Below are 12567 nucleotides of genomic sequence, written 5' to 3'. Positions count from 1 at the left end.
ACGTTTCATCGGGATATTAGTTACCATTTTAATCAGTTGAAGTTTAAAGAATCGTTTTCTGTTCAGAAACGTACTTTATTTGTTTCATGTACTGCGAAGGAATTGGAAAAACTGGCCTCTCGCAAGTTACATATGGGAGCTAGATATGCAATGCAGTTGGCTGAGCGTCTTTACAACAAAGGTTTTATTTCATATCCTCGTACAGAAACTAAAATATTCCCACCGGATTTGGATCTTAAAAACTTAGTGCGCGTTCAAATAAATGATTCTCGATGGTCTGGTAAGTTTTGTAAAACAATTATTTGACTGGCATTGAAAAGTACTTAGGATTAAGCTCTTATAACAATTAGTTACGAAATTTGAAAATGTTTAGTTTTATCCTTGTTGAGAGAATAGCTGCATCTCACCAGTATTGTTAATTTCTAACGAACATTTTCCTGAATCTACTATTTTTCACCAACTTCATGAATGATTTCGAATGTCATACATTCCCGGCATTTTTCCTAATGCAAATGCAGTGATAAGTCATTCAGTCAATTTATATAGCGATTAGATTCAGTGACAGCGTAGAAGACTATTAGCAATACATTGATTCCATTAAATATTAATGTTGTTGAATTAAACGTTGATTGTCATTGACCTACAATTTTCTTGTATTTCCGGTTTGTTTGTAGCCATGTTTATCATTAAAATAAAATATATGGAATCTCACGCTATTTACCATTTTTCAAGTATTTCTTCTTGATGTAACCTGACTTCGAATTTATATGACGGAATTGATTAAGTAATTGTTTTCTAAAATAGTAAAACAGTCTCTGTCACACATCAGTTAGTCTATATAGTTCTCTTCATTCAATGTAAAACAAAAATTAGCTAAAACTGTGGTCATCGTTCACATGTGAGTTAAATTGGTTACTTAGTTGCTCAAACATCTGGCTTCGAACTAATCGATCGCTAATTTTAAACTCACTCTACCAACTTCAGTTTGACTAGGAGAGTCGTATAGAGTTACGCCTTACTCAGATGATATGACTGAAAACTGATTACATGAACACCTGTACTTGGTCAACGAGCTGCACTAATTATAATTTAAAAATTTATTTATTGGTCATTCAGAAAACTATACATATGCAATCTGTGAGCTTATCGTGTGTTATTATTGGCACTTTTGTCTCATAAACTAATGATCCCTCTCTCTTTTAATTCTTTATTTAATCAAGATTTTGCCTCCAGAATCCTTGAGCATGGTCCTAATCCTAAGAACGGAAAGTCAAGTGATAAGGCTCATCCACCTATACACCCGTTAAAAGTGGGCGATTCGCTTCAGGTATATTGTCGTTTAGCTATTTTACTGATAACAATATACATTAATACATTGTCTGATTATTCTCATAGTAGACTTTCATGTGAATTTAGGAAAAGATTTATCCGTTTGTGTCACGTGATAAGCATCTTTAACACAAATGTTTTCTGTAATAGAGAAGACTACAATTGTAGTGTTCAAATCAAGGAATGAAATGTCAGTTAAAATTTAATGTTTCAAAAACCACTCTTATCCTTAGTGTTTATTACCATAAGTTGTGACCAACCTCATTTATTTATTTATTTTAACACATAGATATTGGTACAAGGAGGCACCAAATACATATGCGCCACACAAATCTCATTTGATTTGTGTGAGAACTGTGATACTGCCCGGGTTCCCAAACCGAAGCAGGTGGTTTTCTTAGGGGGCCACACCCGGAGCCTTCGACCTGAAGGTCTGATCCACAAGGCAGTGGAGCATCGTAAGGAGATGCAGTCCCATGGAAGCCGGTGACCAACCATTGTTTCATACGCCATTTGTTCCTTCAGGATACTGGAGCCCATGTGCACCATTGGTTTGGGATCCGGTTAAAGCTCTGGACATTCTCTTTTCGTCCTCTCAATTTCGTAAACAACCCGCCTGTCACGAGAAGGCAGTGAGTAGGACTTCCCTGGCAGAGACTGTATACGCGTGGCCATGTGAGAGCATTTCGAGAGAGAGAGAGAGCGGGTCCACCCCACTCTCGTCCATACCAGGGCATTTGGGGGCCAAAAAATCATGAAGTACTTTTTAGCAACTGTTTCATTTACACGACTTCGATTTCCACAGTATCAAACCCTGGTAGCTCTCTTTTTATCAAGCCTCCGTTAATCATGAAAAGACTTGCTCAGAAGGTTTATCAAAGAGATCATACGGATTTAAGCGAAGAGTTGTTAGAGTGTAATGTAACTAAAAGTAGGGCTAAACACTAGCATGTCAAGTGTTTTTCTGTATACTGATTTGTCTTTCATACGTTTTCTCAGAGTAGATAGACAGATTGTTACATCATATTTTTTCCGATTTCCAGTTGTTGACATACGCTTGTGTTTTTAGTTCCAAGTCTACCCTATATTGCATTATAATTTGCATTTATTTTAATTTAGCTGCCTAATTTGTGGTTATGGTGTGGAGTGGATAAGATCTTTCTGTGTATAGTCAAACTTATTACGTTACCATGATGAAGATGTGATCGTCAGTATTCTTATATCGGTAGCCTAGTTATATAAGGTTCAGTGTACAGTGATTTGATGCATAACAGTTCTACCCTATGACTGGGATGGTTAGCTTTTTTGAAAGCTATGATGTGATGTCATGTTAGAAATACAAGCAATCGGAAACATTATTGTTCTTTCTAATTGTATAATAACCTTTGTTTGTTTTTACCTGTTACGCTTTAGGGTGATGAAGCACGTCTCTATGAATTGGTGACTAGGCATTTTCTAGCTTGCCTTTCAACCGATGCAGAGGGTGCTGAAACCATAGTTCGTTTGTGTATTGGTAAACCTACTCTTCCAAGAACATTTAATTCAAGTATAAGTACAGCTAATTTACTTACTTCAGAAGATGGGGAATTATTTGAGTCCAAAGGTCTTATGATTTTGGCTCTGAACTATTTAGAAGTTTACATTTATGATCGGTGGGCTGAAAAAGATATGCCTGTTTTTCAATTAGGTGAATGGATTTTACCTGATAATATTCAAGTAAGTTGTTTATTTAACGTCAATTTTTTCCCATAGACTTTGCTGTCAAAATCTTGGTTCTTTTTTACTAATATCGATAATAACCGTAACGTGATAATTTACTATTAAGTGTACTAGGGATTGTCAACAATTTGTTTTCATTTTTACGAAAATTTACTTCGGTTTTGTGATTTTATCTTCCCGTATTATGTAGTGTTATCAGATTGTTTTCATTAAATAATTAGTGTTACAAACAACCATCTTCGAGACCAGCTGCTTTACAGTCATCATTATTATTGCGATATTTTGTGGGGAGCATTTCTATCGTTGTAATTACCGGTAATAAATTTCTTATGTAACATAAGCGTAAGGGATGGTTGTGAAACAACTGTATAAAGTTACGAAATGATTAGGTAATACTGTGGGAATCATCAGTCAAGTACTTTTTTGGTCGATCGATCTTCAACAGTGCTGTGTTTCTTTTGTACTGTTCTTTCAAACAAAGGATCACAGCTTTAGCCAGTAATCTGTCTCAGAACTCTACTCCTTTCGAATATCATCACTGCGATGTATCACAGCAGTTAGCAGTCTGACGTAGGGATTACCGCAGCAACTAAATATCCGTTGGTAGGAGAATTTAATGCCTAATAATATAATTGTATAATCGTGAGTACCCTTTGGTAACTGATCAGTAGTCACTCATTATTAGAATTGTTCATCAATCTAATCAGTTGAAGGCAGAAATTTGATCTTGAATATTTTTACTGCTCTGCTCATTATCATCAACAGTCAATTCTATATTGGGTTTTCAACCGTTATTCATTTAATTTAAGATATCTAGACTTTTCTTATCTTCAGCTTTAGATAGATTTATTTTTTTGTTCAAATTACTGTTCGAAGTTTTAATATTCCATAGATTCATTTTTTGACACACCTTATTATAGTTGAATTGGTATTGACCATCATCCGGTTATGTCTTGTTTACTCGTTACAATTATAACTGTAGTGTATCTTTCGAATAATAAATATCAATGCCCTCTTGAGTTAATTTAAGAGTACAAAGTAGTATTTGTCACAAATTGAGAGTCAGAGCTCATCTGTTGATCCTACTAGCGATCAAACAGAACCTTCAAGTTTGTTGATAAACACATCTTCAGATCATTGGTCCATATTTCCAACTCCATTTAGTTTGCGACATTGCTCAGTAATATCCCAACACTATCAGCAATGTATGTCTTTTTCAGTATTCTTAAACTTTATCGTCTACAACCTTGAACTATAGGACTTTCAGAATCTGTCTCAAATTTAGTCACTAGTAGGCATACGATTATTCCATAAGTTCCCCGTTTGTTGTCTTTGTTGAATTGTATAAAAACGATGTTTCGTGGTTAACTAATAACATCTATGTTTTTTATCTATCCATTACTTAATCTTCCGTTTAGATACTTACTGGTCAAACATGTCCACCGCCTTTGCTTACTGAAGCTGATCTTATTTCCCTTATGGATCGTCATGGGATCGGCACAGACGCTACCCATGCTGAACATATTGAAACAATCAAACAAAGACTTTATGTCGGTTTAGAGCAAAACAAATTTCTTGTTCCAGGTCAATTGGGGATGGGATTAGTGGAAGGTTTGTCTATGGTTTTTTATAGAATTTGTTTGTGTTGCATTTTGAGAATCAAGTCAAGTAATGTTATGAAAAAGGGATTTTCCCACGTTAACAGTTAATTTTTGCACAAGTACAATGAATAAACATCGAAATCGTCTTACAACAATCCCGTAGATAAACTATTTGATCGGATTTTAATCTGGCAAAGCATTATGTACTTGATAAGTAGTGATTTTCTCTTCTAGCTAGAATATCAACCTTGTTGAAATGCTGCTTTGATCAATAAACTTGAGATTGGGCTAAGTGTTAAGGGTCACCACCATGGGAGAATAATCCCTCCTTGGATTTCTATATAAACAATTTTTCCATCATCCATTCATGGATAGTGTTTGCAATGCTAATCATAAAGTCATTTTTCATCAAGATTGTATTATTTGTGTATTGAACTTTAATATTATCAAATATTTTCCGCTTCAAGGTTATGATTCCATGGGTTTCGAGATGTCTAAACCTAATTTACGATCGGAATTTGAAGCTGATCTTAAGTTGTAAGTTATTTTTGTAATTTGAAATAGATTTTTATGTATTATTAATTGTTCTAGAATTATACTCAACGGTTCTGTTTGATAATAAAACGTAGTAAAGAAAAGTCCAGTACTTTGGTACTCAAGAGATTGAAAAAATACTTCATCTAATCCATGAATTTACGCTTGAATTTTTACTAATTTCTCATCAGTTTCTGAACTTGTAATTGATTCTCAGTTGTGAATAGTAGATTAAACGCAACCCGTTTAATTCTTGAATAAAAACTTAGTTTTGAAAGATTCACTACTACTTTTACTGTGTCGATTTAATAAATTTAGCATATTTTAATCAAAAAGCAACCATAATGGTTGAACAAAAGTGATACCATCCTTTTCCTAATTTTGAACTATTGGTGTAAGCATTTAAAAATTCTGATCCACAACCTACTTCAGATGAAGGCGTTTAAATCACACAGTTTTTATAAGTAGCCATCTTAAACAAACGACTTCATAGTCAATACAGGGTTCTTCACGAACATTTATTGGTCGTAGTCCTGAATAAAAAGAATTATTTTTGATATGAAGTGTTAAGTGAAGATACTGAATCATATAGACTGTCAGTCTACTCTGACTAAGCCATTTAAAACACCTGTTACATGTGCCAAATTGAAGAGTATGCACTATTCAGTCGTCGAATTCAACAGACATCAGTTTAAACTGTATGGTTAACTGTACTCGTTTAATCGGATTTCGATAGAGTATTAACTTCGTGTCCTCAACCTTATCCCAAACTTGTATATAGATGGATGATAACACACTACCCGGTTACCCAAACCAAAATAGGTAAGATCAAAGTTTAAGCTTGGAAAACCTGATTATTTAAAGGTAAGTAAATCAACATCACTCTGCCATTGCTGCGGAAGACATTATAAATTTGTTGGTAAAGCAAAGTAACATGTCTCAGAATCGATCATCATAGTTTAGATTAATCTCCATTTTACTTTGCTATAACTAAACAGGATCCTTCATTTTTTTTTACCGATGTACGTAAAATTTCTTGTTGATCCATATAATAGGTTTTCTCTAGGAACATTCATTTCCTATCTAGTAACCACTTTTTCAATTTTGTTTTAAGAATATGTGAAGGTCGAAAAACAAAAGAAGGTAAGTAAACATCTACTTTTAAAGGAATCTGTTTCTTAAACTTTTTACCTGGTCCCCAGTAATTTTTACTCCTGTAATTGAGATCAATCTCTTTAATTCGTGTTTAGTTTTTACCTATACCGTTGAGAAACAGGAGTTGACTAAGAGTTTACATAAATTGAATTGATTCAGTTATTTGACAAATCATCTCTAAATCACTTGTATCATATCTGTTTTGGCAGCTGAACTAAATGATCTGACCACTAGTAGGACTGTAATCTAATTTTTTTATTCAGTATTCGTCTTAGTTGATAAGTAAATTATATTGATCAGTTAATCGAATTATTCCAGTCTGAATTGGTTATAATAATGTAGGACAAGCAAGTGATTGATTAGTGCTTGTGATAATTAGTCACAACTTTGGAAGAAGGACTTACATCAATAACATGTTTAAATCATTTGTTATATACGCCCACATAAACAGGTAAGTTCAGATTGATTTATCCGGGTTTCAGCCACGCTTGATAATGTGGACTAGCCATCATCACCTAATCTAAAACCAAAAGTATATTTCAAAAATCTTCATTCTTCATTTTGAGTCGCTTAGCTAGTCAATCCCTTTCGATGATGAACGTGTTTTCTAATATAGTGACAACTATCGACAGTCATCTGACTACATAGAAATTCACTCATTACTAGTGACTTGTATATAGATAAATATTCTAAGTTTTGAATTGTAATCTGTAAATTCTCAAGTCAATCAAATCGAGGAAATATTCAATTTCGCGTTGCATCACAAATGCACATTAGTATTTACTATGCAGTTTCATAGGTTCTCCGGTAAGTATCATTTAATTATGAAAAGTCTTTAAAAATGCGACCCTGTAATTTTAATGTATTAATACGTGAACACTTCCGAAAGGAAACCAACATTTATGTTTGTTATTGTCGTATGCTGATTTTGTTCTTTACTTATCTATCCATGAATTCACTTTTAAAATGTTATACTTCTACTCTAAAAAAATTGTTTTCAGAAGTATTACATCATCATTTGAACAAGTACAAAGAATTATTTCGTTTAGCTCTAAACCAGGCGTCATTCCTAGACAGGGCATTAGCTCTTCGATTGGAACAAGAAGCAGAAAACGTTCAAAGTAAGTTACTTTCATGCCCTGAACATAATGGATACGGTTTACGGGCTACAGATAGTGTATCCATCAGTCATTGAGTAACATAGGATATATATATATATATATATATATATATATATATATATATATATATATAAATTGAAAACTGAAATGTATAGCATAATATAATGACTCAAACTTTAGGTCAAGATTATGTGTACATATACACGATTCCGACCGATTTTGAATTGTTCCACTAACTGTTCAGGCATAGAGTGCGACTCTTACTTAATCTTTGAACAGGAAATCTGTGGTTTTCGCCATGGCTCAGATCAAATAGTCTGACTTTGACAGATGAATTCCATATTTCACTTTAGCTACTTACCACCGTTCTTCCAGCCTCCCGTAGTATTGAGTATCATAAGATGTGTGTGTGTATATATTAGATCTCCTAACGTTCTCACTCAGTGGAAGTTCATAACTCTTTTAAATCATTCGGCTTCTTTGCCTAGTCCACTACGCACCCATATACGGACACCTATTTAATTTAAACTCCAGAATGTTACGACATTTATTTAATATATATAACTCATTTGTAATTCTGGTTCCAGATATCAAATCATGATCTGAAGAGAAATTTTAAAATTAATGTATAAATATAAAGTTTAATTTCCTGTTGACGTTAAATGTAGCAACAATAAAAAATCCAGTTACAATTTTATTGTACATATTTATGTTTAATCCGTGGTCTTGCTTCTATGCTATGATAGTCGAAGTGGTATTTTCAGATTTATATATATAAACTTTCGTTAGTTCACTAACTAAACTAACAATGTAAAATCAATTTCAAATCCCAGGTTGCAATGACAGTGAAGAGAGAGAAAGAGGAGTAGGCGAAAAAAATAAAAATAAACTCTGATAAATTAAATGCTTGTTCAAAGTCAAAGATTATGAGGAATTAGAATAATATGGTGTTAGCCTTGTGATATGGACTATAGGTTTATTAAGTTATTAACTTTTGAATTATTTTCAAGTTAGGTCATCGGTTTCACTGAACTGTGACCGTGGGCAAGATTTGAATAATCAAATGGTTGGAAACATGTGTGTAACTCCATACACTTGTAGTTATCATTATCAAGGTTTAACTTGCTAATTTCCATTTAATTGAGCATTGGTTAGACTGTTAATGTTAAAGCAAATAATATACGGAATTTATTTTAGTGTTGGGTTTGTGGAAGTTGTTCAAGAAATGCGTACCCTTTCGTGATCCGGTGCGGTCGCGTAACTGGGCACCCTCAGCTAGGGTGTATCCAGTAAAACTAATGAGGTCAGCATCAACATCGAAGACATACAGAACTATTTATTTACTGCTACAAGTTTTCACATATTATTTATTGTTTTGTTTTTTCCCCTTCTCAATTTTTGTAGATATATCTGGTAGTGTTGGTGAGATGGCTTCATTTGCTGCTGTCAATAACGCTACTGATGGACATAATCAAAGCAACGTTTTAAACCCGGTTGTTGCATTTTGCCCTACTTGTCATTCTGGTCTAGTACTTCGTCAGAAACGGAGTGCTTTACGTCCGTTAACAACTAGTTCAAATATCTCAAATAATCCTGGGTTAGTTTTAATGCTTTCATATTCATGTATGATAACGTCCAAAAGTGTTTTCACTTACCACACTTCCTATATTTTGTTTTGCTTCAATAAAGATACTCCCCCTTATATGTTAATGTGTTCCAAATCCTATTATATAATTTTGGACACTAAGGTTACAACTTTTAGCTCTGTTAATGGTTTGTGTGTTCGTAAGAACTGAGAAATAATTATCTAGTAATTTACTCACTGATTAAGGTGAAACTTTACTATTTAATGAAATTCCGTATTCGTTTTTTATTCCAGTTTGTTTAAGCGTAATATCTTAATAGGATAGTTTCCATTGTTTTACTGTTAACCACGAATTCTGAATTTGTTATATCATATTGATTGGTTACATACGAATATCTTAATTTTTAATCGTATCTATGGGTAAGCTTTCATTAGAAAATTATTCCATACTTTGTGTCGTAAATTGCTTCAATAAAATAAATTAGCCTATTTGGAATGGTTTAGGTCTCAATTATTGTGTATTTTTATTATCACACTAAAAGGTTTTTGTATGTTGTAAAAAAATAACGAACTTATGATACGACTAAGCGAATCAACATAATAACAAATACAGATTTACACTGGTTGAATTTTAATTCCCTCTCTTACTACCGGCCTAATTCAGCCAGTTTTTTTTATTTAAGGCTTTAATCTTTATCTGGACAAAATGTTCATATACTCCATGATGAAGATAGCATTTTTACATCATATCATGTACAGGTGATTTCGGGCAATTCATGGAAGATTCACACTATTTTTGTTCAGCCTACGTTTCTTCATAAAACGGATTATTTAGTGTAAAGCCAAACTTTTAAAGGCTTTTTACCCAATTGAGTCAATTTGTGCATAGTTATTTTTCTCTAACTGGCAACTGTGCTCGAATTCTATCTCATTAAAGAACTTTTAAGTTCTGTTATGATCTGATTTAATCATTTCTTCTTCATTCATAGTTTTTGAACTACATTTTTTTTCTGAGTAATTGGTATTGCCTAGTTTATTTTCATCCAAATTGTTTTGTACACCATTCTCACAATATTTACCGATTAGTCTTTTCTATGACCTTTTGTATGGCTGTCCTACAAATCATTTAAAATAACTATCTCTTTCAAAGTTCAAATGAAGTAAATCAAACAAGTAATGGTGGCTGGTTTCTCTCATGTTCTGGCTATCCTAATTGTCGATATGCAATTTGGTTTCCAGATTCAGTCATTCATGTTCGTGTTTTATCTGAATCAAATGAAAATACGTGCAATCGTTGTACAAACTTCATACCTTCTTCATCTGTTCGTTCTTCTAATGATCAGTTAAGGCCATCGAAATTAGGCTTACGTTTTCGACGCAATTTTTACTTGCCAAATGGTTACTTTCAGGATGTTGATACTAAAGAGTAAGTATTATTATTATGTATTCGTTATTCAAGTAGAATATATTCTCATTGTTCAATTATATGCCATTCAGACAAAAGATATCAAGGAGTAAACAGTGTTGGTAAATATACATTTATTGTAGAAAACTATCTACGCTAATACTCGACGAAAATTCGCATTTATATTAAGTGTATGTTATAACTTACCGCGTCGTAAGGGCAATACAGTCAGTTATCCATATTCCCACTTTACAGTGATTTTTTATACTTTGGTAGTGATGATTGATATGTTGAAATTCGTCTTTGTACCACATTATCACGTAAATATTAATCCAATGCTCTTACAAGACTTCTTTCATATTTAACTGAGTAAAATTTATTATTTATTTGTTTAAACACAAAATATTGGTACAAGGAGACACCAAATATGTGTGCACCACACTTCGTCATTCGAATTGTTAGAGGGTTAGAATACTGTCCAGGCACCCAAACCGAAGCGGGTGTCCTCTCAGGATTCTAAAGCCCATGTGCACTATGGGTTTTCCAACTCTTATGTGGATCTTCCGTACCCACTAACCGGGTCAAAGAGCCAGACATTCGCTCTTCGTCCTTTGAATTTTGTAAACAACACTCCCGCCAAGAGAAGGCAGTCAGTAGGACTTCCCTGGCAGTAACTATGTACACGTGGCCATGTGAGAGCTCTCCCCACTCTCGATCTTGGGGCTAAGTGAGTAAAAGTTGTTGAAGTGCTTTTATATATTCGGTCTAGAAATTTTATGAAGGGAAACTTCAATGTGCAACAATTATCACACAAAGTTTTCGAAAACAGATGTTACAAAATGAAACTTTATCTACCTTTTCTTAAGGAGATTATAATCAGCGTTTCATGAAAAGATAAATGACTTACGGTCACATAATAATCATTCACTCAAAATCATATGTACACTAATTTATATGGCTGTTACTGTAATCAAATATTGTTACACAAAAAATATGCTCATATAAATTTCCTCGTGCATCATTTACTTCCTAGTTACATTTTGCTATGTTTACACTTTTGTACAGTAGCACACTGGTGTTTTATGTGGGGAGTGCTGTAATTGACTTAGTGTCACTAATTGGAATTTAAATAGTTCATATGTAAAGGTGTCATTGATATAGATTATTTTGTAGATTCAATTGCAAGGATTCCGTTGGTCGGTAGTCATTTTTTTTAAGTATGGTAATTTTAAGATTTATACTTTTTAACTTCAGATAATTCTCCTCTGCATCAAACATTTCTGGGTTTTAACGTGTTTTTATTTCATACAGTATTTATGTACAACCCCCCGCAGTTATACGTACTTCTGATTGAAGCTTCGTTTACCTTAATTAGGTTACCTAATATGAAAGTATAGCGTCTAATTTGTTTAGTTTTCTTAATCGTTAGTGGACGTTTGACGGAATTTTCTGCTGTCTTGCGTGTTATATTTATTCTTATTGATTCGTTTCGTAAGATAGACTTTGTACCTTAACAATGTAGCCAACACCCAGGTCTGTAGGTCTTTGATATTTGTGTTTTTCAACAGCATTGTTTTCCAGACGCGTCCTTTATTTTAATTTCGAGACTTCATACGTCTATTATGCTGTTAGAACCTTAAAAGAGCTTTATATAAAGTGCTGTCTGACTTTTTCAGGAATATCGAAAATATATTGTTTTGCATTCACGTCATGTTTCCGAAAAAGAGTTTGGAGTGACGAAATGGTAATATTTGCCCTTTTTTAATAATTGTTATGGCACAGAATCCGAAAAACACTATCTATCTTGTCCACTAACGTTCACCTGATCGTAATAATGCCTTTGTTACTAAGTTGAGTTGTACATACATATTAAAATTTCATCTAGCCAATTTTGTCAAATATATTGTCACTTAGTCTGTTTGAGATACGGCTAACCTGCTCTGGAATTAGATTTGACTGACACATTAGTCATTATTCTTAGTTGAGTTAGTCGACAGTACAAATCAAATTCTACTGATTAGATATTGAATTTGGTCACTTAAACAGATAATGATACATCTTATTAGAACTTTGTTAACAGGATTAAATATAAAATAATAAATATATTTTAACTAATTT

At 33.3% G+C, this 12567-nt stretch overlaps 1 protein-coding gene across 1 annotated transcript in view; it reads left to right on the top strand.

Annotated features, from left to right (window-relative positions):
• TOP3A (DNA topoisomerase 3-alpha) overlaps positions 1-12567 on the top strand; it is a 39467-nt gene that overhangs the window by 17213 nt on the left and 9687 nt on the right. Inside the window, exons 10-18 of the mRNA XM_051219469.1 lie at positions 100-280; positions 1221-1327; positions 2743-3045; positions 4467-4659; positions 5117-5186; positions 6298-6326; positions 7340-7459; positions 8864-9056; positions 10195-10470. Coding sequence (XP_051065663.1) covers positions 100-280; positions 1221-1327; positions 2743-3045; positions 4467-4659; positions 5117-5186; positions 6298-6326; positions 7340-7459; positions 8864-9056; positions 10195-10470 — 1472 coding nt within the window. The remainder of the gene's footprint in view (positions 1-99; positions 281-1220; positions 1328-2742; positions 3046-4466; positions 4660-5116; positions 5187-6297; positions 6327-7339; positions 7460-8863; positions 9057-10194; positions 10471-12567) is intronic.

The sequence above is a fragment of the Schistosoma haematobium genome, chromosome 6 (assembly GCF_000699445.3).
Source record: "Schistosoma haematobium chromosome 6, whole genome shotgun sequence".
Taxonomy (NCBI): domain Eukaryota; kingdom Metazoa; phylum Platyhelminthes; class Trematoda; order Strigeidida; family Schistosomatidae; genus Schistosoma; species Schistosoma haematobium.
Note: the sequence above shows the minus strand (reverse complement) of the source record. Positions and strands in the feature narration are given on the sequence as shown.